This window comes from Hypomesus transpacificus, unplaced genomic scaffold (genome assembly GCF_021917145.1).
Source record: "Hypomesus transpacificus isolate Combined female unplaced genomic scaffold, fHypTra1 scaffold_116, whole genome shotgun sequence".
In the NCBI taxonomy this organism is placed as follows: domain Eukaryota; kingdom Metazoa; phylum Chordata; class Actinopteri; order Osmeriformes; family Osmeridae; genus Hypomesus; species Hypomesus transpacificus.
This window is the reverse complement of record NW_025813700.1, coordinates 539,332-565,846: the sequence shown is the minus strand read 5'-3', so window position 1 is coordinate 565,846 and position 26,515 is coordinate 539,332. Positions and strand designations below refer to the sequence as shown.

General features: G+C 44.2%; 3 protein-coding genes and 1 long non-coding RNA gene across 11 annotated transcripts; all 4 read left to right on the top strand.

The window, feature by feature from the left end:
- Positions 1–2,457: 2,457 nt before the first annotated feature.
- LOC124488035 (sestrin-3-like) lies at positions 2,458–12,984 on the top strand. Its single transcript, XM_047050489.1, is given in 12 exon segments — positions 2,458–2,773; positions 4,778–4,843; positions 6,336–6,401; positions 6,755–6,952; positions 7,947–7,961; positions 7,963–8,130; positions 8,253–8,492; positions 8,605–8,752; positions 9,107–9,225; positions 9,564–9,754; positions 10,077–10,221; positions 10,962–12,984. Coding segments are annotated over 12 exon segments (1,524 nt in total). The 5' UTR covers positions 2,458–2,692; the 3' UTR covers positions 11,049–12,984.
- A 307-nt stretch (positions 12,985–13,291) lies between these two features.
- Positions 13,292–15,577, top strand: cwc15 (CWC15 spliceosome associated protein homolog). The gene is made up of 7 exons (XM_047050482.1): positions 13,292–13,368; positions 13,834–13,975; positions 14,098–14,210; positions 14,379–14,470; positions 14,572–14,685; positions 14,870–15,012; positions 15,154–15,577. The coding sequence occupies exons 2-7, from the start codon at positions 13,845–13,847 to the stop codon at positions 15,281–15,283; spliced, it is 723 nt and encodes a 240-aa protein (XP_046906438.1). The 5' UTR covers positions 13,292–13,368; positions 13,834–13,844; the 3' UTR covers positions 15,284–15,577.
- A 567-nt stretch (positions 15,578–16,144) lies between these two features.
- LOC124488033 (probable G-protein coupled receptor 83) lies at positions 16,145–18,189 on the top strand. 3 transcript variants are annotated; one of them, XM_047050485.1, is made up of 4 exons: positions 16,145–16,522; positions 16,601–16,726; positions 17,146–17,279; positions 17,467–18,189. In XM_047050485.1, the coding sequence occupies exons 1-4, from the start codon at positions 16,154–16,156 to the stop codon at positions 18,137–18,139; spliced, it is 1,302 nt and encodes a 433-aa protein (XP_046906441.1). In that variant the 5' UTR covers positions 16,145–16,153; the 3' UTR covers positions 18,140–18,189. The 3 variants fall into 3 exon arrangements, with proteins under 3 accessions (XP_046906441.1, XP_046906442.1, XP_046906440.1); XM_047050486.1 differs by lacking the exon at positions 16,601–16,726; XM_047050484.1 differs by having other exon boundaries at positions 16,145–16,726.
- A 3,894-nt stretch (positions 18,190–22,083) lies between these two features.
- On the top strand, positions 22,084–26,382 carry LOC124488027. Of its 6 annotated transcripts, XR_006958584.1 has the most exons (9): positions 22,084–22,549; positions 22,880–22,990; positions 24,058–24,140; positions 24,359–24,420; positions 24,602–24,635; positions 24,905–24,977; positions 25,137–25,180; positions 25,820–25,881; positions 26,076–26,379. It is a non-coding gene; the product is annotated as an uncharacterized LOC124488027 (long non-coding RNA). The 6 variants fall into 6 exon arrangements; XR_006958583.1 differs by lacking the exon at positions 22,084–22,549 and having other exon boundaries at positions 22,734–22,990; XR_006958585.1 differs by lacking the exons at positions 22,084–22,549; positions 22,880–22,990 and adding an exon at positions 23,107–23,219 and having other exon boundaries at positions 25,117–25,180.
- The last annotated feature ends 133 nt before the right edge of the window (positions 26,383–26,515 follow it).

Here is a 26,515-nt window from a genome sequence, read left to right as displayed (position 1 = left end):
AAGTAGGGTGAACTGCCTTGCCCAAGGACAAATTGTCATTTTTTGCACGGCCGGGAATCGAACCGGCAACCTTCTGATTAATTGCCCGACTCCCTAACCGCTCAGCCATCTGACCACCGTACACCGGTGTTGCTTTGTGTGAGCCATACACTTTTCTTCCACCTTGAAGAGCCTGGTCATCAGCTAGAAACAAGCTCTGTTTACTGAACTTTGAATGGACAATTTTTTTCTGGGTCTAAAGTGTTGCTTTTTTTTTTCAGACAAACAATGTATATGAGGCAGATTTGTTTCTTATTCCACAGGGTTTAAGAGAATATTATGATTTTGCATTTATGTACGTCATAAAAAATAATATACAAATCACGATTTTAACCCATATGTATTCTGACTGTCTAGAATAGATTTGATTATCTGAAGAATTCTCAAGATAAAACATTTGATCAAATAAGATTTTTGATTTTAGTACAATTGTGACTACGGCTCTTGCTTTTCACAAACAACAGTTTAACTAAATAAATGAGGACAATCTCCTCAAAGCTTCAAACAAAATAAAGACATTCTATGAAACAGTGAATATACATTTCAGTTCAGTGGGACGATCACCATCATCGACATACTCGACCATGTAATCTAATCTATCAATGCTGATGATGTCACTCAGACCAAATATGGGCTGATGACAACATCAGTCAAGATTAATCCCGGGAGACAGGGATGTCTGCGACTGGTTTGTTTGATGACTTTTGGTCTTTGACCAAAACTAGGTTATTTGTCTGTAGGCCAATGACATGTCTTCTGTGTTTTGATCAACACGAGAAGAGATCCTGTCTGTCTGGTTGCTGTGTTTCGTGATTACTTGAGGTAACTATGTGATTCGCGGGAGTCAGGTGGCTGAGCGGTGAGGGAGTTGGGTTAATAATCTGAAGGTTGCCAGTTCGATTCCCGGTCGGTGCACATGACGTTGTGTCCTTGGGCAAGGCACTTCACCCTACTTGCCTCGGGGAGAATGTCTCTGTACTTACTGTAAGTCGCTCTGGATAAGAGCGTCTGCTAAATGACTAAATGTAAATGTAAATGTCATTACCTCAGGTTCGGTCTGACATTAATTAAGGGAGTCAGGTGGCTGAGCGGTTAGGGATTTGGACTTGTAATTTGAAGGTTGCCAGTTCGATTCCCGGCCTTGCCAAATTACGTTGTGTACTTGTGCGAGGCACTTCATCCTACTTGCGAGCGTCTACTAAATGTAAATGTAATGAAGTGGAATTGAACCCAGTCACACACAATTGCCTGGCAGGGGCGTAGCCAGAATAATATTTCTGAGTAAGCCTAGAAAAATATGGAAAGGCATCTTTTCAGTTTTTTTTTTTCTTATTTACTTTGTAATGTGCACCCGGTGCGTAATCTTTCGGAGATATTTTTGTTTTTGGGTAGCATGGCTTTAGAACAAATTGGGTTGGCCTGTGCCTACCCAGGCCTACCTGTGGCTACGCCCCTGCTTTGAGGTGTGCACATGAGATTGAACTAAAAAAAGAATGAATTCAAAAAGAATGGGGGAATACAAAATCGAAGGGGCTTGATCTAAAAACGATATGTTTTTACGTCTGTTTACTGTGCATTGCCTACCTTCCGTACTTAAAAGCAGACACCAGTTCTGTGTTGTATCGAAGGGGAAGTGAGAGGATGGTGTCAACCACTACAAGAAAAACAACAGGACTGTAATTAGTCACAAGGTCAGCCTCAGAGTCAGCTGATATGACTGTGTTCTTGTTGCTGGGCGAGACATACAAGAGGAAGGTGCGATGAACTGAATTCTGCGTGTGTGGTTTGGTCAGAATTTCTGCTGAGCTATTTTTTCTTATCACCACAACACTAACGCGCTGCTGACTCAGTGTGTGCATGTTTCTCGGCTCATCTACACTTCAACTTGGGATGTCTGGCATGGAAAGAGCTGCTCAAAGAGAACGTTTATGATGTAAATAACCGGACCAAAGGGCCTACATCATGTTTTACAAGGGGCCCACAGCACTTCCACAGCCATGCATCCATCATGAGGCCGGGTTCCCGTCTGTGTTGTACAGGGTCTCTGGTTTATATACGAAAATAAATGTTGTATTCTCAAGCACTGTGTGTGATGCATGCATCTTTTATTTATAAACGATTCAGACTACATTCACCAAAATTGTGAAATAACTTATCTTCTACACACACACATTCAGCTGATTGCATAACAATACAAAAAAACATGTTTTTCGTGACAGACAGTGAGGATAATTGGTCTACTTATGGTTGTATAGCATTCTTTATTTAACCACTCTTAAAGGCGGTTCTGTTTAATGTTGCTTTTGGATCGAATAGGAAAAAAATGCGGGTTGTGGAAAACTGTTGAACGAGCAAGCACACCCCTCTGCGGGCTATGAGTTTTCATTGGCTTGTGGGTGTGTCGTGCCTTCTGCGGAGCAAAGTTGGAAGTTCGCGCACCGAGGCGCTTGGCGTTGTGTGGGAAGTGAGACTGGGGAGGACGGAGCCACCGAAGACCACTCTCGAGAAAAGGCTTCGTAATTCAACAACTTGTCGGTCTCCCCATCTCCTACCCACCACCGCCACACATGCAACAACGTGGAGTACTGTATTTTTTACAGAACGCCGAGAAGCAAAGGACGGTCTTGCTTTTTCTCTTATCTCTTCTACCAACATGAGTGTCAGTCCGGACTCTTTCACCTCCCCCAACCCGTTCCACATCTGTAACATCTGTCAGAAGGTGATAAGCAAAAAGGTAGGCTATTTACAAAGTTGGAAGACTATTGTGGTAGGTCTAATCATTGCTGAGCCATGGCTCCCTCAGTTTTAATTCTTTATCTGTTGATCCTAGTTCTACATGGTAAATCCTAAATCTTACCCCCAAAAATACCTATTACAAATGTCGTAAGGCAACATGGTTGACAAATATTAAGTAATGCATTTCAATAATTGCATAACAGGATTAGTTTAAAGAAAGGATTGCAGTTTTCATGGTAATGGCATTGCTATGACTGCAACACATTATGTCTGCACAATGTTTGGCAAGGTAATAAAAAAGTCCAGTCCTTTTTGATTGGTAAAAAAATTCAAGAGAGCCTGATTGTTTCAATTAGGGTTCATGTAGTCTACTAAACATAATACTTCTTAAAATGTAAATCTGTCTTCTCTCTAGTTACCCCTCGCTCCCTCTCTCCCTCACTTTCTGTCTGTCTCTAGTGCCCTCTTTCCTTGAGAGCTATTCTCGGAGCCTGTTACTCCAGTCTAGGTACATATGACCCACTTTTATATAGTGGTGGTGCCATCAAAAGCTAAAGAAAGGGTGACATTAAGACCAGAATGTAATCTCCCTGGCAATTGACCTTTCTTATCTGGGCAGACAGTGAACTAGTTGCAATAAAACTCTGATTGTATTCACTGAAATGTGAAGATTTAGCATATTTATTGTGCAGAAGTATTGAAGATCAAAATCTTTGGATAGCTCATGGTATGAAGTTGTATGATAGGTTCCTGGTTCGTCCTAATTTGATTTGAAGCCAGACTGGCTGGGAGGGACTGCTAGCCAGTGGCGATTTTAGACCCTTTTTAGGGGTGCTTGAGCTCAAGCACCCCTAAATTTAATCTCAGCACCCCAAAAAAACAATTGTTTGTTATCATTTGATGCTGGTAGTTCATGAAAAAAGGGACATCCTTAGATTTTTAATTCATTCATTATTTTGCATAATAATACATACATGAATTAATGGTTATTCAGTGAAATTAGGGATTTATTAGCAAGGGGGTTTAGCACTTTTGCAAGGCATTGTACTGTATTCATGTCACATTCTCATTGGGGTCTGAGCACCCCTAATAGTCTGATCCTAGAATCGCCCCTGCTGCTGGCTTGTAAGGAATGCGTTACAGATATATTCTGGGACCATTTGATACCCTGTCAAATTTGAACCGACCTCCTGCAGTTCAATCCTTTTCCTATATCTGAAAAAAAAGTTCCTGCTTGAAAATCTCAAACCAGACATGTGAATAGAGGATGTGCCTTGCCTTATCATGTAGAATAATTAGGCTGGTGATATATCTTGTTTTTTTTACAACGTTTTGCTCTACTGGTAAATCATCAACTTTAACTGCCATTCCATCTCAGACATTCTCTCTTACAAATCCATACCCCAAACAGATACAATTCACGTAGTATGAATCTGGGTCAAACGGCAGGCTCACAACTTCAAAAACAGGTATTTGTCATCGAAAACAAATCGCAGACTCAGCATTTATGAGAGCAACAACAAGGCACAAGGGCATTCAGATTGATTATCCAGAGATTACAGGGATAAGCCATCAGGCATGGCGTTTTTTCTGAAGGGCTTTCAGGGACTTTCCTGACAAACATCGTTGTGGACAAAAGAAGGGAGTTTGTTTATGGTATCCACTGAGATTTCATGAATATATAATCATTGCTGCTTTAGCAGGACGGTGGCTCAAACTTTCATATAGACCCAGGTTGTACGAGGTGGATTAGTATTTACGGAGTGTGTGACTAATTTGCCTTCATTCATTTGTGTTTTCTCTGGTCGTGTGTTTATTCTATCGATCAATTCTCATCCTCCACACACAATGGGCCAGACTTACAAATAGAGAGGGAGGGAGGGAGGGAGAGAGAGAGAGAGGGGGTAGGGAGAGAAGGAGGGAGGGTGCGGGGTGAAAACAGAGAACTAGAAGGGCTATATGACACTAACAGGGTCCTCTGTTTGACCTGGCCTGTCCACAGGGCTTCAACCCAATTAGCTCAATTCACAGGAAATCGCCTGTCAGTGGACAGACAGCACATTCAAAGGTATGTTACGTAACGAGACATATGCCACTGGAACAGAACAACCTCTCTCTCTTTCAGATCCCTTTCTCACACACATCAGTTCACACGCACACACACACACACACACACACACACACACACACACACACACACACACACACACACACACACACACACACACACACACACACACACACACACACACACTTTGAGCAACCTTCATACAGCATGCATCTATTCTGATCCCCTGAACTTTGGGCTCATCATTTATTAACCATCTATCTACATTAGATTTATAGTCACCTTGTTATGAAGATATGAAAAAATCCAATAAAAATGATTATAGACATTCATGCATTCTCCTTTTGCAGCTTTTGGGTAATTGTGTCTCAACGTTGTGGTGCAAAAGGTGGGTCACAATGACCCAAAGGCAGCACAAGGGTTAAATTACTGGGGCCAAACAATCATAATGGCTTCCAAACCAAGACAACCTTTGTCCATTTGGCCACGTCTGTTCTTATGATACAAGCCAGCTATTACCTTCATGTCTAGTTTAATGGGTCTGTTAACTCCATTGTCACTTCAGCACTTTCACTGTATTATAACCCATAACTACTGGTCATACTGTCCAAGTCACACATCTTTAAACACACACACACACACACACACACACACAGACACAGACACAGAGACACAAAACCACCAATGTGAACCATAAAGGTGTTTTTTTTTTCTTCTTCACTCTGCCCAGGCCTTGTTCTCAATGTTCCTGGGCTAATGTGTGTGCACACAGGCTGTTTGCTCATCTCAAAAGGTTACAACAGGAGTGGCTTACCTTACCTCTGAGCAAACGAACTGACGCACAAACCCCCCGGTGTTACATATCATACCACACACACCTATACACGGCCTCCTTTTAACCCACCTGTTAATATTTAGTCTGCCCTGTATATTCTGGCTAATTGCGATCCGAGTTCATGAGCTCAGCCAGCATGTCTTAGAGTGCACGGGCACTGTGAATGGTTGGATGTTGTTAAAGGGCACTGAGCTGATCCATTCTCTCTCTCTCTCTCTCTCTCTCTCTCTCTCTCTCTCTCTCTCTCTCTCTCTCTCTCTCTCTCTCTCTCTCTCTCTCTCTCTCTCTCTCTCTCTCCCTGTCTCTCTCTCTCTTTCTCTCTCTCTCTCTCCTCCGTCTCTCTCTCTCCTCCGTCTCTCTGTCTCTCTCTGTCTCTCTCTCTCTCTGTCTCTCTCTCTGTCTCTCTCTCTCTCTCTCTCTCTCTCTCTCTCCCTGTCTCTCTCTCTCTCTTTCTCTCTCTCTCTCTCCTCCGTCTCTCTCTCTCCTCCGTCTCTCTGTCTCTCTCTGTCTCTCTCTGTCTCTCTCTGTCTCTCTCTGTCTCTCTCTGTCTCTCTCTCTCTCTCTCTCTCTCTCTCTCTCTCTCTCTCTCTCTCTCTCTCTCTCTCTCTCTCTCTCTCTCTCTCTCTCTCTCTCTCGGCCCTTCTTGTCCTGTGTCAGGAAAATGGCGTCCGTGTGCCTCGACCCTTCTCCAGTGGACCCAGTGCCTTCATTCCAAAGGAGGAGGTGAGAAAAATCCCCCTTTCTCTTAAGTCTCGGGAGGTGGTGGTGGGGGGGGGGGCTTTCTCTTTCTCACTCTGTGTATCCCTTTCCACGTATGTGCCATGACCCTTTAAACTCGAGCCTGCCGAGTCAGGTCATTTGAAACATGTAGCTGGAGTTACCATTTCGCGTTAAAAAAGATATGGATAGTTTTAAGCCCTGTAAGAGTCTATTTATATTGTTTATAGATCTCAAAGGCCTTTAAATAAAAACACGAAAAAAACATTGAAGAAAAAAAAATAAGCTTACGACTTAGGCATTAAGTTCCCTACTAATACATCCCTCTTCCCACCATTCTCCCCTTGTGCGGCCCTCAGTTCGACGAGGCGTCGACCGTCGACCCCCTCACGGAACAGCTCCTGGCTGAAGCGTTCTCCGGGGGGCGCGTGGACCACCTGACCCAGGTTATGGGACTGCACCCCCCTTACCTGGAGTCCTTCTTGCACAGCCAGTTCTACCTGCTCCGGATGGATGGACCACTGCCCCTACACTGCCGCCACTACATCGCCATCATGGTAAGACCCTCCCTCCCCTGACATGCGGTTCACCATCGCTGCGTTGTTTGACGAGTGTACATTTACATTTAGTCATTCAGCAGACGCTCTTATCCAGAGCGACTTACAGTAAGTACAGGGACATTCCCCCCCGAGGCAAGTAGGGTGAAGTGCAACTTCATTTGGCACGGCGAGGAATCGATCCGGCAACCTTCTGATTACTAGCCCGACTCCCTCACCGCTCAGCCATCTGACTCATGACATTGTACATGTTCGACTCGGCGTGCCGCGGTTTGCGCTGATCCTCACGGTGACCTCTGAAGCGTGTTGGGGGAGCAGTCAGGGGTGGGCGGTTCAGGGGTCGCCCACGAAGGGGAATGTCTCACCGAGGCTGCAGAAAACGCAGCGGGCTCACACCCTCCTCGAAGACGAACCTTGCACGAACCACAACTCTCTGTTGACACATTTTCCTGTCAACCAAAGTCTCCTCCTGTCTCTAGTGTGTGAGCTTCCTCCTACTGGGGGGGGGGGGGTTAAACTTTAGCCCAGATGCCTGGTGTCTCCGGGTTAGGTGCCGGATTGGATTTATATGTGGACTCTAGGAGCAAGTGCTCCGTACATATTCAGCAAGTCTGCGCCTGCCTGTATGGAGGCGCACAGGACACTCAACCCCTCTGTGGCGCTGTGCCAGACATTTTGCTCTCCCTCCCTCCCTCCCTCCCCCCCACCAGCACAGCTCCAGGCCAACCTACCCTTCTCCTGGCGTGACCTCACCAGACCTACATTAATCTTCCCACTCAGTCTCGAGGAAACCGAGACTGAGTGGGAAGGCAAATGTAAATGTAAACCGGACAGAGAAATGCCGTGACGCTCTAATGTGTCGCTGTTGAGTTTATGGGGCAAACCATATCATTGAAGCGCGTCATTCAATTGGATTCTGTTCAATATGGACTGTATTCTGGAGCAAGTAGTAAAAACCGTAGAGAACTCATAGTGATCTTGAACGTTTCCCCAGGCAGCAGCGCGTCACCCAGTGTTCCTTCCTGGTTACCCAACATGTGAGGGAGTTCTACAGGATGGGGGTGTGTCTGGACTGGCTGAAGGGCCTGCAGTACGCCCCGCAGAGATTGAGGAACCTCAACGAGATCAACAAGATCCTGGCTCACAGGCCTTGGCTGATCACCAAGGAGCACATACAGGTTAGAACACACACAAACACACAAGCATACCAGACAGCAGAAACAGAAATCATAGAAAACATACACGCCCGCTACGCTATGTTGTCTAAACTCTTTTTATTTCCCTTCCTCCCTTCTGGTAGAACCTGGTGAAGACCAGCGAGCACAGCTGGTCTCTAGCGGAGCTGATTCACGCCCTGGTCCTGTTGGCCCACTTCCATGCCCTGGCCAGCTTCGTGTTTGGCAGTGGCATCAACCCAGAGGTGGAACCCCAGAACGCCAACAATTTCCAGTCCGTCTACATCAGTAACTTCTGTTCGTGTGACCTAGCCAGCGACCATCATCTGGACCGCGAGGGCGTCTTCAGCAGCAGCAGCCCAGGGGTGAGGAGAGGCCCGTGTGTGTGTTTAGAGAGAGCGTGTGCCTGCGTTTGTGTTTGACTACACCCCAATGCCGACGGCAGCCATCTTGATCGGCCCCTTCCGTGGGTTTTAGACCACCGACTCGGTCAGTGAGCTGGAGGCGCTGATGGTGAGGATGAAGAGGCTGCAGGAGGAGAGAGAGGAGGACGAGGCCTCCCAGGAGGAAATGGCCACCCGCTTCGAAAAGGAGAAGAAAGAGAGCCTCCTGGTGGGGTCTGGAGGTAATGCAGACACATCAGGTGGGCTGAGCGGTTAGGGAATCGGGCTGCTCATCAGAAGGTTGCCAGTTCGATTCCCGGCTGTGCCGAATGACGTTGTGTCCTTGGGCAAGGCACTTCACCCTACTTGCCTCGGGGGGATGTCCCTGTACTTACTATAAGTCGCTCTGGATAAGAGCGTCTGCTAAATGACTAAATGTAAATGTAAATCCAAACTGCTCCCTCTAGTTCCTCACAGCTATCAGCGAGGTTCTGTAAAGCACTTTGTCAGCCATCCGAGTTTACAGACCAGGCATTTGCACACACATGCGACGACCGAAATAATGATAGGCTTCGCGTATGCAATCTGTATTCCAGATTTCAAGGATGAGGTGATGCCCATATCAAAGGTGTCCCGTTTTGTGGAGGATGCCACCTTTGGATACCAAGACTTTGCCCGACGTGGGGAGGACAACCCGCCGACGTTTAGAGCACAGGTTTGCCACATCCCTTCGCTTTCTCGTTCCCATAGCTCAGCAACCCTGGTCCTCGAGAGCCGCTCTCCTGCATGTTTTCCCTGCTCCAGCACACCTGATTCAATGTATGGTCATTACCAGGCTTCCACAGAGCTTGATAACAACCCATTCATTTGAAACAGGTGTGCTGGAGCAGGGAAACACCTAAAACATACAGGACAGCGGCTCTCGAGGAGCAGGGTTGCCCACCCCTGCCATATCCCAATTGTACCTTATAGCTTGAAGGCACAGCAGAATTGAGAAATCTAACTTTCTCCCTGTGTGTATGTGTGTACGTATGTGTGTGTGTGTGCGCATAGGATTACTCCTGGGAAGATCATGGATTCTCCCTGGTGAACAGGCTGTACTCGGACATCGGCCTCCTGCTGGACGAGAAGTTCCGAACGGCGTGCGACCTGACCTACTACAACATGGCCAGCCACGAGGACGTGGACACCACCATGCTACGAAGGGCCCTCTTCAACTACGTCCACTGCATGTACGGCATCAGGTAAGGACCGAGCCCTTCGCATCTACGCCGCTTCCGCATCCACGGCCGACCCTAAGGAGGCGTCGTTAGGAATGCGCGAAAGCGGGTCAGATGGCTGAGCGGTTAGGGAAACGGGCTATCAATCAGAAGGTTGCCGGTTCGGTTCCCAGGCCGTGCCAATTGACGTGTCCTTGGGCAAGGCACTTCACCCTACTTGCCTCGGGGGAATGTCCCTGTACTTACTGTAAGTCACTCTGGATAAGAGCGTCTGCTAAATGACTAAAAAGTAAAAGCTGCGCGGTAGCTCATCGAGCGATGTCCCCCCCCCCCCCCCCATCTGCAGGTATGATGACTATGACTACGGGGAGGTCAACCTGCTGTTGGAGCGCAGCCTGAAGGTTTACATCAAGACCGTCACTTGTTACCCGGAGAGGACCACACGACGGATGTACGACAGTTACTGGCGCCAGTTCCGCCACTCGGAAAAGGTCAGTAACCACGGATACTGGCTTTCGGGGGCGTTCAGGTGTCCGCTAAGGGTCTGCGAGTTCACGAGAGGTCAAGGTTTGGTTGTGGCATCGGAATGTCCATCGTTTATTTCTTGCTTTGTCCAAAGCACACTCATCCACAGACATTAAAAAAATATACTGAATGCTGATTCGTTCCTAACTAGGCCAGAGTTGACCCATGGTGGGGGTCATGCTGCTAGCTTGTGTTTATGCAGGAGGCCTTTAGTTCATGGGTACACTGGGGCTATTGAGAAGAAGCCACAGGAAAGAAAGACCTTGGCTGTTGGGGCATGCTGTTACGGTGTTTGGCTTTTCCAGGAGAGAGGCCCCAACTGTCGGTGTTTCAGGGGCTTCAGATGAAAGAACAACATGTTATATCATGTATAACTACAGCCCAGAACAAGGAGGATCAGCTTTCTTGAAGCAAATCTCAGATTCATTTACCAAGTAAACATGGCAGTTCAGTCAGTTCATATTATTTTCGTTCTACAATAGGCTGTCAGTCTGGATCGTTTTGATTCAAATCAAGTTCAATAAAAAAATACGTATATTATGAAATTTTAATTGAGTTTGCTTTGGAAATGTTGCTGAAGCTTTGAGACTTTTGCACGCCTGTACTGGCACATGCCTCCAGGCCTGTCAATCCAGCCCAGTTATGTCGTGTCAGTGGAGTGGGATATGTATAGTATGTTAATCCTCTCCCTGCTGTGTCCCTGCAGGTCCATGTCAACCTGCTTCTGATGGAAGCCAGAATGCAGGCAGAACTATTATATGCCCTGCGCGCCATCACCCGCTACATGACCTGACCAGCCCGTCAACTGTGGACTCTGGTTTGACCGATGCCAGCCCCTGTCCTTTCCCCCACACCTCCCCGACCGTCATAACTGTCCTTGGAACAGGAAGCAGAAATGTTTGTGTATCTGTCTCTGCTTTCTGTGCCTTCTCTGTCTGTCTCTGTCTGCCTGTCTGTCTGTCTGTCTGTCTGTCTGTCTGTCTGTATCTCTGTCTGACTGACTGACTGTTTGTCTGTCTGTCTGTATTTCTGTCTGACTGACTGTCTGTCTGTCTGTATGGCATGTGCCTTCTCTGTCTGTCTCAGTCTGTCTGTCTGTCTGTCTGTATCTCTGTCTGACTGACTGTCTGTCTGTCTGTATGGCATGTGCCTTTACCATTGGCCTTTTCTAGTTAGGTAGAGACACCTTTTTAAAGTGTAGTGCAATATTTGTAGAGATTCCCCTCCAAATGACTAAATATGCTAAGATGAAAGAAATCCTGTAAAATGTACACAGAAATGGGTGCAATACAGGAGAGCACAAGTTTGTCTGTTCGTTCCTCCACTTAGCTCCATCCCAAGCTACTCCATTCAGAGGGAGGATTTTGAATAGCCATTACTGTAACAGTGTTAAAGAACTTTTGAATATATCTCTGAATGTGTGCCTTTATTTGAGACTGTCCCTATGACATCAGAAATGAGATGATCCATTTATCTTGAGATCTGACAGAGAATTACTTTTGTTGAGCTCTTGGATTTGTTTAAAAGTGCAATATATCTGTGTTTTCTTTTTTTTATTATAGATTTATAGATTTTATAATGGTCTTTCTGTAACTGGAAAGGCCAGGACAGAAAACACCAACAGTCTTTTTTTTATGTGGATTAACATTATTGTCGTTAATCTGACAAATCACATGAATGAATGTTAAAGAAGTATTTCTCTGCATTGCTTACTTCATGCATCACGAAGCCCATCCTGACCTTAAAAGTCTTTGTTCCATGTCTACAAGTATTCCATGATGGAATGTGAACCAGGACATATTTTAAGATCTCCGAACAGGTTAATCAAATATGGCAATTGCTTTTATGATGCTAAAAATCCTTAGATAATCCGAAATGGATCTTTAAAGACAAGCCTGTAGTGGTGTGTAGTTTGTGTTTATCTTCCACATTTACCAAAGAATGTGCAGAGTACGGAAGATAAATCACCAATAGGAATACTTCAAATCTAAGATAAGCTAGGCGTTCTTTTTATTTGGTTTTATAATTTGAAATGGGCACCTTGCAAGGGGAATTCTGCCGTCTTCTCAGTGTTTGAGTGACCAGCACTGGATGCTTATATCTTGTCCAGTCTATGGTTGTGGAACCATGATTCTTTTGTGAATGATTACTGCTCTTCGCACATGTGTATCTGCAAATTATGGACCCAGCTACTGATGCCTGTGTGAATCAGCTCAAGCAGATCTTTACTGTTAAAAAATATGTTGTAATTCCCAGTTAGAAAATGATTGCAATGTATTGCATACTTTCTTTCAAATGTAGCCTACTGCTTAAGACATGTCATTGTAATTGTGTAGCAGTCTTTCATAGCCATCACCAAAATACAATCACCTGGCTTGTGAGTTTACTTGTGTATGTAAAATGTGAAGTGTCAGAAGTATTGCTTGTTATGTTGCCAACATACCATATGTGAATGCTGTCATTTACTAAAAAAGTTCTTACATGTTTGTTAGTAACTTTTAGACTAAGCAGATCCACTCTAACTGAAGTCACGAAACATTTATGTTTCGTTCATGATGTGTTTTCCAATAATAGTATCATTAGAAAGTAAAAATCACCACTTGAGACAAAGCTTCACTTTTTTTCTCCCAGATTTTGTCTTTGAGGATTGGTAAAGTATTTAAGATTGCAATACAACCCAAATGTTCTTATGTCTTGGTTGAAAGTAAAATAAAGACTGTGCAATCCCAGTTATCTGTATTCTGTTAGCAAAAATTAGGATAATAAAAACATTTTTGTATGTTCATCAAAGGTTACTCAAGTATACTCAGCCTAACCTACAGTAATTTAGAAAATCCCACGAGTATATCTCTTTGAAATCTATAGCCTATACCTGTCAGACCCACATTTATGGAATACAATTCAGATAAAACCAAAACCACAATAATTACAAATATTGTAATTATTATTTTACACATCTTTCTAACTATCTTTCACCTCGTCAGTAGAGAAACGACGAAGATTTGTCCTAAGAAAAAACGTCTGCGCTTTTGTCTTGTTTGTCCTCAATGTGAGTCCGTAGATTGAGTGACGACGACAAAGCCTGTGGCTTTTCTTCCTGTGTGTGGAAGCAGGTAACAAAAATGCTAAATGGGTTGTAACTTACATCAAATTGAAGTGCGTTTTAACAAATCACTAATTAAATACATTTTACCTTCAAATCAGTGTACCTGAAAGTTGACAGACTCGCTTGCCAGTTTCCACAGAAGCTCCGGCTTCTTCGCTTGAACTAGTGTCTGCTAAGCTAGTAGCTACGACGCTAGTAGGCTAGCAAACGCGGTAGACTATTCAATTCAGTACCAGCATGTCTGTTTTTATTTTGTTCTATTGTCTGTAATATAATTAAAATAATAATAATGATTGAATTATGAAATCATGTAGGCTACTGTTAATAATAGTTAGGTGGACTCTAAGTAATGTTAGAGTGGAAAACACGTTAACAGAAACCTCTTTCAAGATCATTTTAACAGGCTATAGGCCTAAATATGTTTAAGTTTGGGGGAAATTGTTCATCCTCCCTAATATCTATATCATTTTAGAGCCAGTAAAGATGACAACTGCTGCCAGACCAACGTTCGAGCCAGCGAGAGGAGGGAGGGGTAAAGGAGAGGGGGATCTCAGTGCATTGTCCAAACAGTATTCAAGCAGAGATCTACCCGGTCATACGAAGATCAAGTACAGGTCAGTCCCCTGCTTCAAAACGAGACATTTCAGAGCCCCGTCCTCCACTGTTGCTGAGATGAAATATTTGAAGAAGAAGCAGCTTCTCGTTTTTAGCCTAACAACCCCTCGCACGCACACAGGCAGCCCACCCAGGATGCACCCGAGGAGGTGCGTGCCCGTGACTTCCGTCGCGAGCTGGAGGAGAGGGAGCGCGTGGCCGTGCGAGAGAAGACCCGAGAGAGGGGGCCTAGAGGTGGGTCTGCAGATGCTGAACTTTGACCTTTTGGAACGCCTTAGGAGACGATGATCTGTATGATCCAGATTTGCAGACTCTTCACCAAACCCTTGACAGACCTCTCACCGTTTGTCCACCTCTGTCCATCTTTTACCAAGTGAATCCTCGAATGCTTGTCTCTTCCAGAGCACACGACGTCGTCCTCCTCGTCATCGAAGCGGCCCAGGCTAGACCAGATCCCCGCAGCGAATCTGGATGCAGACGATCCCCTCACGGACGTGAGTGTCTTCAGCCTGCCCTCAGAGGTTTCCGTGCCTGTGCTCGTGTCCCAGCTGTTCTAACCCCCCCCCCCCCCTGTCTCTGTGCCGGTGACCGCCAGGATGACGACGAGGAGGCCAACTCCGAGGAGGAGAGCGACGACGACGACACGGCGGCCCTGCTGGCGGAACTGGAGAAGATCAAGAAGGAGAGGGCAGAGGAGCACGAGCGCAAGGTGAGGCCCCCCCCCCCCCGACAAGGCGGGCACCGCTGTCCCCCGCCGTCGCCCCCGTTTCCTTTACAGCCGCCAGTGCACCGACGTGGGGACGGTGGACCAAGTCTCAAGTGATTTTCCACTCTGAACCACAATGAGCCATTGTGTTTTTAACCCGTTCCCCCCTCCTCCGTTCCCCTCCCAGGAGCGAGAGCAGAAGGCAGAGGAGGAGAGGATTCGCATGGAGAACATCTTGAGCGGGAACCCTCTACTCAACCTGGCCGGACAGCAGCAACAGCAGCCACAGCCGATCGTACCAGCCCAGACATCCTTCAGCGTCAAGAGGAGGTACATACACGCACGCACGCACATCCGCATCGTTGGATCCATTTTTCGACATTTCACTCACGCAACAGCTCGAGCATTAAGAGTGTAGTTGAGGGTGACTGTTGTTTCGTGATGGATGCGTCAACCGTGTCTCTCCTCAAGGTGGGACGACGACGTGGTTTTCAAGAATTGCGCAAAGGGAGTGGACGACGCCCGGAGGGAGAAGCGCTTCATCAACGACACGCTGCGCTCCGAGTTCCACAAGAAGTTCATGGAGAAGTACGTGAAGTAGGATTGCGATATGCGAAGAGAGGGAGTGGTCTCTGCAATTCCTCAAGATAAAGACTTTTTTTTTTTCATCCGGACATGAGGGAGATTCTTCAAACATCTAACAAACTTTTCAAGCATCCGCCAACCCCATGCACCAAATTCTTCTTGTCGTTGTACCATTGTACCTTTTTAGAACAGCAAAAACAAACATGTAAACACATTTTCTGTTCTGTGTTTCAGTTGAGACCCCTTAAAGCAATTTCTCTTCATTTTGCTTTCTTTTATAAGTAATACCAATAAACTGAGTAAAAGATTACAAACAATGAATTGATTATTCTGAATAATAATGAATTCGATTTCTAATGCGCATTTTTTGGCCCAAATGCCATAATTACTTGGTCATATTGTTCTCTGCATTCTTGTTTTAACACCGTACAGGGCGCTGCAATCGCAACAATGCATTTTAGCTGTGTTTTTAAGTTAAGTGATTTTTCTTTCTTATAGGTGGAGATGCTTTTAGCTAGATGTAACCTTTCTTCTAAATTACCTCTATTAACAACCAAAGTGTTAGTGCAATTAAACAATGTTTTGAGTGGGAGACCGTCGCATTACCAATAAACATGTCTTACAAATGTCATCAGACCAACGCAGACAACTCGAAAGAAAGGTCTTGTTGCGTAATACGCATTGTATTTTTGAATGTATTACCGTTCCTTGAAGCAGCGTAAGTAGTTTCGTGGTAATTGCATAGCGCTGTCCATTTGCAGTGATCATCGCAGTGTGCGCACACTTATCTCTGGCTTTCTCAGAAGCACGGTCGCGCGCGCGCGCAACTCTAAAAATATGAAGCAAAACATGCTAGTGTCATTTTTAGTTGGAAACTAACGCCATTATGTCTGAGCCATCATATTTGATAAGGGACTTTAAAAGCAACCAATCTCTTTTAGGAAATGGGTCTCTCATCGCTGTTTTTTTGGAACATGCCTCCAATTTGTCGAAATACATATTGGATGACAAAGTGCTTGCAGATTTGCAGATTTTTATTGGAAAAAAGAAGTACGGAGTGGAATCGCAAAACGCCACGACCAAGTTTTTACTTATCATAGCATATTCTGTAATCATCCTGACATCTTTCTTCGGGAACGCTCTCGTTTGTCAAGTGATGTGGAACACGCGGGCACGCACAGTCACAAGTATGCTTCTTGCGAATTTGGCAGTAGCCGACATCCTAATAACCTTGCTTAACACTCCATTGACTTTGGTAGGTATATCACGCATTGTCAAATATGTATTTGAAATCAAACTTTATGCCATGTCAACTTTTTCTACTGTCAACAAGGTTCGATTTGTCACCAGCACCTGGGTCTTTGGTAAAGTAATGTGCCACATCTGTCGGTTCGTCCAGTACTGCTCTCTGCACGTGTCAACGCTTACCTTGACTGTTATAGCACTAGACAGACGCCAGGTAAATCTTCATACATCTGCTATCTGATTACATTTGAATGTGGTGTCAGTACAATTAAACAGGGGCGTCGGCTGGTTTGCAAATGTGAGTGGGACGGCTTTTTTAATAACTGAGGATTAGGCCGTGAAATAACACTTTAAAAAGTGCGAGGGATAGATTTGCCGTTGTCTGAAAGTGTCCATGGCTAATTAAATGTACGCCCCTGGAACAATAGTAAAGGTATGAGTGGAAACGGAACCGTTTGTGCAGTATCTGAATGAACGCTGTCCAGTCGTGTATAGTGCTGAAAATACACTCAACAGGTCGTTAGTCCCAATATCATCACATTCGTGTATGCACAGTTGATTTTATGCTATGGAGGAATCGTTTTTTTTCATGCAACGAATATAAATAATCTGATTAACTGTTCATATCAAAAGGTAATCCTACATCCATTCAAACCCAGGATATCTTTGGCAAGGGGCGTTTTCTATATCGTGGCTATATGGGTTATGGCAAGCTGTTTCTCGCTTCCCCACGCTATTTATCAGAAGCTTTTCACATTTGTCTACAGGTAAGGACCCCTTGTCTTTGTAGGTTTGTGTGTAATTGATTGTGTGCAAATTTCTGTGTCAGATTGCCATAAATTGTTGTAAAAACTGAAACAACCACAAGTAAACTGTCTCATAAAAAAGAAGTTGACACAAGATAAAATCTGGTCCAAGCTGAGATATTTTCTTGTTTCCTCTCGCGTCCCAAAGTAAAGGAACTGTCCGGAATCTCTGCGTGCCGAACTTCCCAGAGCCCTCCGACTTCTACTGGAAGTACTTTGACCTGCTCACGTTCGTGCTTCTCTTCCTCCTCCCGCTCATCGTCATCACCGTGGCCTACGCCGCCGTGGCCCGCCGCCTGTGGTGGCGCCGCAACATCGGCGACGTGACCATGGAGCAGTACGTGGCCCAGCGGCGGAGGAGGAAACAGACCCTGAAGATGCTGATGCTCGTGGTGGTGGTGTTCACCGTCTGCTGGTTCCCTCTGAACTGCTACGTGGTGCTGCTGTCCAGCCAAGCCATCCGGGGCTCGAACGCCCTTTACTTCGCCTTCCACTGGCTGGCCATGAGCAGCACGAGCTACAACCCCTTCATCTACTGCTGGCTCAACAACAGCTTCCGAGCCGAGCTCAAGCGGCTGGTCGCCGTGTGCCGCGGCCGGGGGAGGGGGGGCAGCGACCCGCCTCCTGCCCGTAGGCCGACCCAGGACCAGCGCCGCTCCGCCTGGCCTGACAACAGCATCCGCTTGTGCCTCGTCGGCCACGCGGACCAGCCGCGGGGGCCCCAGCAGCCTCCGTCGTTCCTGCAGCCCTCCCTCCTGCCCCTCCTCCGGCCTGTCAGAACTGATATCAACTCCGTGGAGCCCATAGTGGAGGTTGGCTGAGCTGTCTGTCCCAGCCCTCCCCCCCCCCCCCCCCCCCCCCCCCCCCCCCCCCCCCCTGTTCCTGACAACCTAAGACCAGCATGTACTTGACATAGTATTTTTAGCTGTTTGCTGTTAGATGCTTTTTTGGGGGGGGTGAACATTCGTCTATTACTCCAATGGCTTACTGGTATTACTACATTTCGCATGTTCTCTTTTGTGTATGTAGTGTGAGAGTCGTGTCAGGTGTTGTAATGGATCCCTGGTAGCTTAGTGTTAGTTAAACATGTGCACCATGTATGCTGAGCCTTTTCGGAAAATACTTGGGTTTGAATCCCATGTCTGGCTTCAATAAGGATGTGTTATCTGTGTGTTGTGGTGGCTCAGTGGTTAAGCATGTGTAACATGTATTCATTTATTATTTTGTACCTGATTTTATCCTAATTTATTTTATAATTTGGTGTTTGGATATTTACCACACTTTGCCAAACTTCTTATAGGCCTTGAGATAAACATTGTAGCACTGCAAACTGTATTCTTAAACCTTCCCTTGTTGAGATTACATCCACATCATTTTGCCAAATCCATTTGTATCAGGATATGTTCTTGTTAAATACAAAACAAAGATCATCGCTTCAAGAGATAATTCACTAGAGTAATATATATGCCTGTGTGTAAAGATAGCTGTCATATACTTGTATATCATATTCCAAAAGGTAACTGTATATTACTGTCATACTGTCATAATGTTGTAGCTGACTAAAGCACCTTCGCATGGATTTGCCAGTATGTGTATTTTTTTGTTCTGTTCCGAGTTTTCTGTTCCTCTTGTGTCCCTGGAGAGACGCTAGCTGAAAGCCAACATGGACAGGCCCCAACTGAGTATTGTTCTGAATGTTTTCTTATTTTGAAATACTCAAACAAAGACTTGAAGGTCACTTCAAATCCCTGTGTTGTATTTCCTTTCTTTTATTAACCACAGACATCTGAGGTCTATTTATTAGTTTTTTCATACATCACTATTCTCACTGCTGCCCTTTACTTCAACCCTGCTCTCTTTATCTCTTCCACTCACTTTTATTCTCATTGGGCCTCATTCTCGAACATTTTCTGAAGTTTTTAAGAAATGTTTCTTAAGGGCTTCGGAAAAACAACGGAAGAAAAAGACATCCACCAAATTCATGAACGCTTGAAAATGTGTTCCTACGCAGCAGAAGTTTTCTGAGCTGTGCTCCCCAGGAAGAGTTTTCTCAAGTTAAAAGCACGTCCTCGTGCTCCTGAATTTGCATACATACACGCCCCGACAGCTCCTTATAAGGGCACGCAACAGCAGTTATGTGTGCAGTCAGAATCGACACAATTAGGAAAGCAACAGGAACGAGCAACAGGAACGCAAGTTATGTCCAAGCGAAAAGCAACCGGTGCATCGGTGTAACATCATACCAGTAAGATGAGCAGTGGAATTGTTCTCCACTGGATCTAACAGTGGGCACACTAAGCAAGGTTAATTATTATAAATATTTAAATCCGAGGATGTCTGTTATGGCAAGCCGTTTTATCATTTAACCAATTGATACCCAAAATTCGAATTCTTGATATCAAAAATACAATTCTTGATATCCATAATTCGAATTTTGGATATCAAGAATTCATTTGTTAATTCATAAAACGGGTTGTCATAGTCTAGAGTTGATTTCTCATAACTTCATTAACACTTCAAAGACGGAGTTTTCTTAAATGCGATTCCTGTGATCCTTGTGTTTTTTTAAGGAATCGCATTTGAGACAACTCTGGCGATTTACGACTGCTATTTCGAGTTCGGAAAGTCCTCTGAAGTTCAGAACAAATTCCAGATGAGAAAACTTTCATGAATGCCAAGTGTTTTCCTAAGTCCAATTCAGAAGAAATTCCTTCTTAAATTCTTCTTAACTGCATTCGAAAATGAGGCCAGTTGTCTCCACTGTTCTATAACTCTCATGCACATTTGTCCTAATTATTACTGACAAGGAAAGGCTGGTCCAAATCCTCCAAAGGCTGGTTTAAATCCTCACAAGTCTTTTCAAACTGTCTAGAAAACCTAAAACATCTACCACAGTAAGGGTTGTTTCTGTTTTGGTTTGATTTTTCCCTAATTGTAACATGCTCTTATGGTTTTCTCTTTGGCACTCATTTGTTGTGTTTGTTGTGTATATGTTTTGGCTGCCCATAGTTATATTATTGCTGACTATAGAATCCTCTCCACCACAATAAAGTTTTTTCTTTTGTTCCTTTTTTGTTCCATTTTTTTGTTGAAAGTTTTCTCATTCTTATCAAATCCATCCAACACACGACAGTGCTTGGATGACACTGAAATAAAGATATTGCAAAACATTATTTCACTCATTTACAAAACATGATGTATACTTAAATGGATCAGTCACCAGTGTATTACTGTCAAGTCACATTATGCCATGATTTCATATGTATGTAATTAAGATTGTATATAATAAAGATAAAACCATGGTTGTCCACTTGATTGGTCTATTGGTTGCGTGCTTGCTTTGCTGCCTGGTGGGTAAAGGTGTTAGGTTGGTTGATTGGTTAGGTGGTAAGTAGGTAGGCTAGTAGGAGTGTTTGTTTGATTGATGGGTCAGCTTTTTGATTGGTTGGTTAGTTTGTTGAGGGGTCATGGTTGGTTGATTCAATAGTTCAGAGACATTTATTGGTTACTTGCTCAGTTGACTGATTAATTACTTATTTGGTTCGTTGGGAGTTCTAGGGTGGGTGGTCAATACAAGCCGTGTCAGGATAACTAGGGTGAGTGTTATGAATTATTAGTTATAGTGGGTTAGTTCACAAAATGAAATTATGCTAACACTGCACATTGGTTACTGCAGTTCCAGTGGTCTTGGTTGGTCTAAAAAGGGAAAGTGAGCCTTGTTTACTGCTTCGCTGGTAAGTGGACAAACCCCCAGTTTAACGCCAGGCACCATTGGACTGTTTGTAAACCCCCACTTTAACGCCAGGCACCATTGGACTGTTGGTAAACCCCCATTTTAACGCCAGGCACCATTGGACTGTTGGTAAACCCCCACTTTAACGCCAGGCACCATTGGACTGTTGGTAAACCCCCACTTTAACAGCAGGTACCATTGAACTGTTGGTAAACCCCCTCTTAAACGCCAGGCACCATTGGACTGTTGGTAAACCCTCATTTCGTACAAGTGTTGTATGGATACATTTAGAATACTGATTGCACATTGTTAAGTGCCTAACTTAATATTTTTACCAATTATCTCACCACCAGGTCTGTTTCCATCGTTTCCTTGGTTGCATCAAACAGATGCATTGATTCGCATCAAAACGTGTAACTTTGAGGCTTCAGAGTTGCTGCAGTTTTGACCAGCTCTGACAGAGACAAGACTCTGTTAATACTCTGTTAGTTCTTTGTTTTGTGTGCCGTGTCATTGTTACAATCTACCTCTAGTAGGAGGGGCCCAAACACCCTCCAGATGTATGAGCAAGGCACAAAACACAAAAGTAGCTACCTTCAAGCAGGGCTTTATTCGCCACGGTAATAACGATAGTTATAGCAACAACAAGTGGTATGTTTGGGAAAAGGGGCTGGACGGTACCAAAGAAACAAACAAAGTACCTACTCCTAACCTAACAGGCACTAAACTAACTTGGCACACTAGTCAGGTGCCCCAACCAAAGTACAGAGGGGTGGTCCGCCAAGATCTAACCTGGTGTGTATAGACACAGTTGTTTCAGCGGGTAGAAGAAGATAGCTGTGCGGTGATGCTGCAGGCCTGCTCTTTGGCCTTTGCTATGGACGGCACTTTCTGTTCATTTAAATGAACCACAATGTGGTCTGATAAAAAAAAGTCTTCCAGAAGGATTTCGGGAACTGAAACCAGGTTGTGGAATGCCCTGCCTCCCTTTCTACGGTTTGAAACTTCTGTCAAAGCTTTTAAAAAGCAACTTAAGACTTTGCTATTCAAGCAGGCTTTTAGTTAGTTGAGGGGTGTTTGTGGTTGTCTGTCATGTTTCTAGTTCTATTTAAAATGTTCCTGTATTCTTTATTTGTAGTGTTATATTGCATTTTGTTTTGAAGGACTTTGTGATTTTATCTGCGAGAGGTGCTATACATATAAACTTTACTTAACTTACTTACTAATCCGACCTTCTGGAGGACTTTTGTTTTTTACCAAAAAAGCAGTCTGCTAGAATTTTGGCCTTAAAACTCACTCCTCAAGTTTGCTATGGCAAGTAGCTGATCACGATCATATCCTTTTGACTTCAGCTACTGTTGGACTTCAGAATTCAACTTCTTTAAACCTGTCCTTTCCGAGATTGTTTTGCAGAACTCCTGTTGGTGTTGGACTCCTGATTTCTGGATTATTTAGTGGAGTATCCTGGAGTATATCGTTTCTTAGCCCTTGTTTTGGGGTTAGTCTAGATCAGGGTTCTCCAAGCCTGGTCCTCAGGGGCCACTGTCCTGCATGTTTTAGATGTTTCCCTGCTCCAACACACCTGATTCAAATGAATGGTCATTACCCAGCTTCCACAGAGCTTGATAACAACCCATTCATTTGAAACAGGTGTGCTGGAGCAGGGAAACATCTAAAACATGCAGGACAGTGGCCCCTGAGGACCAGGATTGCCCACCCCTAATCTAGAGTTTATGTATTTTCATTGTATTTTCCTATTGTGGATTTCTTATTTTGGCATTTCTGGAGACCTGTTTTTCCTTTTTTTGACATTTTCTGCGTGTGATAGCTATCTGACACGTCTTTAATGAGATTGTGTTGGGAACAAATAATCACGATGGTGTGGATGGTGGACGCCTCAAACCAACCCAAATCAAACCAACCAACCAAAACGTAAAAAGTAAGTTTCATGTTTAAGTTATTATTGGCTAGTTTGTTTTACAAAAATGATTGATTTCAGTTGAACAGATGGCCTGCCTATTCAATGAATGCTCATTTTGGCAACGTCAACGAGTAACTTTAAATAATTACGTCAAAGCTCTGCGACTCTAACAGAGAGATAGAGAACGACTCTAGCACGACATCCAACATAAAAACTGATCATACAATTTAGGATGGACAATTTTAAGGTAAATTAACAATCAGGTAAAAACTATTGTCTTTGTCATTAAGTGAGACTCGACTGCACAGCTTAAAGGGTTTAACACCAAAGGTTCAGAAAAGCGACAACGCGAACAGGAAGCTACAACGCGGTGGTGCTTTTAGCATTGCTACAAAATATACTTTTACTTTTTATCATAAAAAGTTGTTAGTATTTTGTTGACAATATTTGACATTTCTTACATTTCTTATAATTATTATATGTTTACTTAATGCACCGGCACACCAAAGTAAATTCTTTGTCTTGTAAACTACTTGCCGATTAAACTGTATTCTGATTCTGACATGAAAATAATGATTGCAAAGATAAACAAAGAAGGCCAAAATCCAGCCACAAGTTAACCTTGCGAGACAGGATTTGGAAGCCCTCACAAGAAAACAGATAGGCTATCTTTCAAAAGGAATAGTAGGCCTAGCCTGTCTCGCTGTGCTAAAGGATCTATCCAGCAATGCGCGATTAATTTGGGTTCATGTTAAATTCAGCGACGTACGAAGAACGAGCCCCAGGTCTGAACCACAGTGGTTTGGACCATTCAGCATCCTATTAGGCAGAAACAGGCATACATGGCGTTGGCGTTAGCCCATGATAAACTGTGATAGACAGATGGTTCATCACCGGCCAAGTCTTTATTTTTTATTTTTTACAGTGCATGCCCTTTTCCAAAGAGTTTCCAACGATGACTTCAGTTAAGTTAACCACTTGAGTGGGGTTGACAAACTGAAAAAAGTATGAGACACTGTCAACCCAAATCTAATAATTCTGGCTCCTACAAAAAAATAACTAAACAATGTAATTGTTGTATTTAGGTACCAGTGCAGTGAATCGACAAGTCATGCAACCTGCCTTATGTGTGGGGGGAGTACACTGAACCTGTAACGGGAAATTCAGGGTTAGTATATCGTCTTTACTGAGGTCGCTTTAAACAACAGTTAACTACATAGCAGTTCCTGTGTAACTACAACAGTATTACTATCTGTAGCTATGTGGTTGCAAAGGAGTTAATGAAACCTTAATTTAAAGAGATGCCCAAGGCACAGTAGTTTGGACAACATGTCGGTCCCATGATAGATCTCAGTATTACACTGTCTGATTCTTTTCATTTTACAGGAGTTCTGGCAGACCCTTCAATGATGGGGACCAGAATCTCAGTGTTCCAAGCCAGGCCTCAGGTATTTGGTTGTTTTTATATTATTATGTGTATTACTGTGGTATCAGTAGATGGGAGTTTGTCATCTTCTCCTCATGTATGAAATGGACAACATTTAAATCTTTATCAAGTCACAGTAGCCATGGACATCATCAACACAACTCAAATGTTTAATTCTATCCCATCTGTCTGTTCCTCTACAGGTGGATGTACCAGCAGTGACCAAGAGGAGTTAAGGTCTGAAGAGGGAGCAGATCTGTCTGTTTAGAGAGATCCTCATCAATTTTCATATTAACTTTTACAGCTTAATATTAATGACTGCATAACTACATAACATTTCTTATGCAACTACATAGCAGTTCCTGTGTAACTACAACATTATTACTATCCGTAGCTATGTAGTTGCAAATGAGTTCATGAAACATTGATGTAAAGAGAGGTTGGATTACATCTGTTGGTCCCATGATATATCTCAGTATTACTTTGTCTGATTATCTATTTTACAGGATTACTATATTAACATTACAACTAAGGAAACCAGGATCCCAACCAGGCCAGTACGTGGTTAGCTTACTACATGTAAGTGTTTTTATATTACTTGTCATATTATTATGGCATTAGCAGATGGGAGTTCAGGGTCTTCTCCTTAACATCAAAATGTGTCAAGTCACAGTAGCTACAGACATCATCAACCTATGACATGTTTTGCTCCATTCAGTCCAATGTGTTCCCCTGCAGGGGGACTTGGGGCAGGACACTGGACCTGCTGCTGGATGTTCCGGGTCAGTGTCTTGCCTGCTGAGGTTGCTTTCAACAACAGTTAATGTTAATCCATGGGATCGAGGTCTATCACTTGAGCACATAGCAAGTGCAACTTGCTATGTGCAACTAGTGCAACTTGCTTGCTAGCAGCATTTATGTGTTGATGGCTTTGTTTTGATGTTGTTTATCAAGCTCAATCTCAGCCTTCCCATTCCCAAACTGCTGAATTTGAATAGTAATAACTTGTACTGCTTAATGTTGATGAAGTGCAACTACATAACAGTTCCTATGTAACTACAATGTCACTACTCTCTGTTAGCCTGGCTGCTAGCCCAACTTAGCCCCGCCCACAAAGAAAATTGTCGGGAAGTTGGGTCTGTGGAACCTCGGTTGGGGAAAAACAGGAGCTGTTCGGACCAATCAAAACACTCACAGCCCAATGGAGAGTTCTCAGACTCATATTCTGACTAGAATTATGAGTATGACAACGTCAGGCTAACTCTCTGTACTACATAGCTACAGAGTCTGTAGCTATGTAGTTGCAAAGGAGTTATTGAAACCTTAATGTAAAGTGATGCCCAAGGCACAGTAGTTTGGACAACATGTCGATCCCATGATAGATGTCAGTATTACATTGTCAGATTCTCTTTATTTTGCAGGAGTTCTGTCAGACCTCTCAATGATTTGGACCAGAGTTCCAATGTTCCAAGACAGTCCTGGGGTATTTAGTTGCCGTTTCAAATAATTGTTTTAATATTATTATGTGTATTACTATGGTATTAACAGATGGGAGTTTGTGGTCCTCTTCTCTCATGAAATATACAACATCACCATTTTTGTCACAGTAGCTATGGACATCATTAACCCATGACCACTCATTGCTTTATTCAGTCCCATTTCTCTGTTCCTCTGCAGGGGGACGAACCAGGCAAGACCGGGAGGAGCTACAGCGTCTGAAGAGGGAGCGGACCTGTAAGGTGTGTCTGTAGGAGTGGGTCCACGTGGTCCTCATCCCCTGTGGGCACCTGGTGTGTGAGGAGTGCCCCAGCAAGCGGCCATCTTGTCCTCTCTGCAGAGGAGAGATCCAGCAGCGCTTCAATATCTATTTCTCATAACCATATGAGTGCTAGACCAAACTGAGTTGAGTGGTGAGGGAGTCGGGCTAGTAATCAGAAGGTTGCCGGATCGATTCCCCGCCCCGCCAATATGACGTTGTGTCCTTGGGCAAGGCACTTCACCCTACTTGCCTCGGGGGGAATGTCCCTGTACTTACTGTAAGTCGCTCTGGATAAGAGCGTCTGCTAAATGACTAAATGTAATCAGAAGGTTGCCGGATCGATTCACCGCCGTGCCAC

What these genes read in the sequence shown, in the direction of transcription:
- cwc15 (XM_047050482.1), top strand. Translation starts at nt 13,845, where the DNA reads ATGACAACTGCTGCCAGACCAACGTTCGAGCCAGCGAGAGGAGGGAGG. An exon ending in CATACGAAGATCAAGTACAG is followed by an intron (nt 13,976 to 14,097) that starts GTCAGTCCCCTG and finishes GCACGCACACAG; the next exon opens with GCAGCCCACCCAGGATGCAC. An exon ending in CCGAGAGAGGGGGCCTAGAG is followed by an intron (nt 14,211 to 14,378) that starts GTGGGTCTGCAG and finishes TGTCTCTTCCAG; the next exon opens with AGCACACGACGTCGTCCTCC.
- LOC124488033 (XM_047050484.1), top strand. Translation starts at nt 16,154, where the DNA reads ATGTCTGAGCCATCATATTTGATAAGGGACTTTAAAAGCAACCAATCT. An exon ending in TAGCACTAGACAGACGCCAG is followed by an intron (nt 16,727 to 17,145) that starts GTAAATCTTCAT and finishes TCATATCAAAAG; the next exon opens with GTAATCCTACATCCATTCAA. An exon ending in CTTTTCACATTTGTCTACAG is followed by an intron (nt 17,280 to 17,466) that starts GTAAGGACCCCT and finishes CGCGTCCCAAAG; the next exon opens with TAAAGGAACTGTCCGGAATC.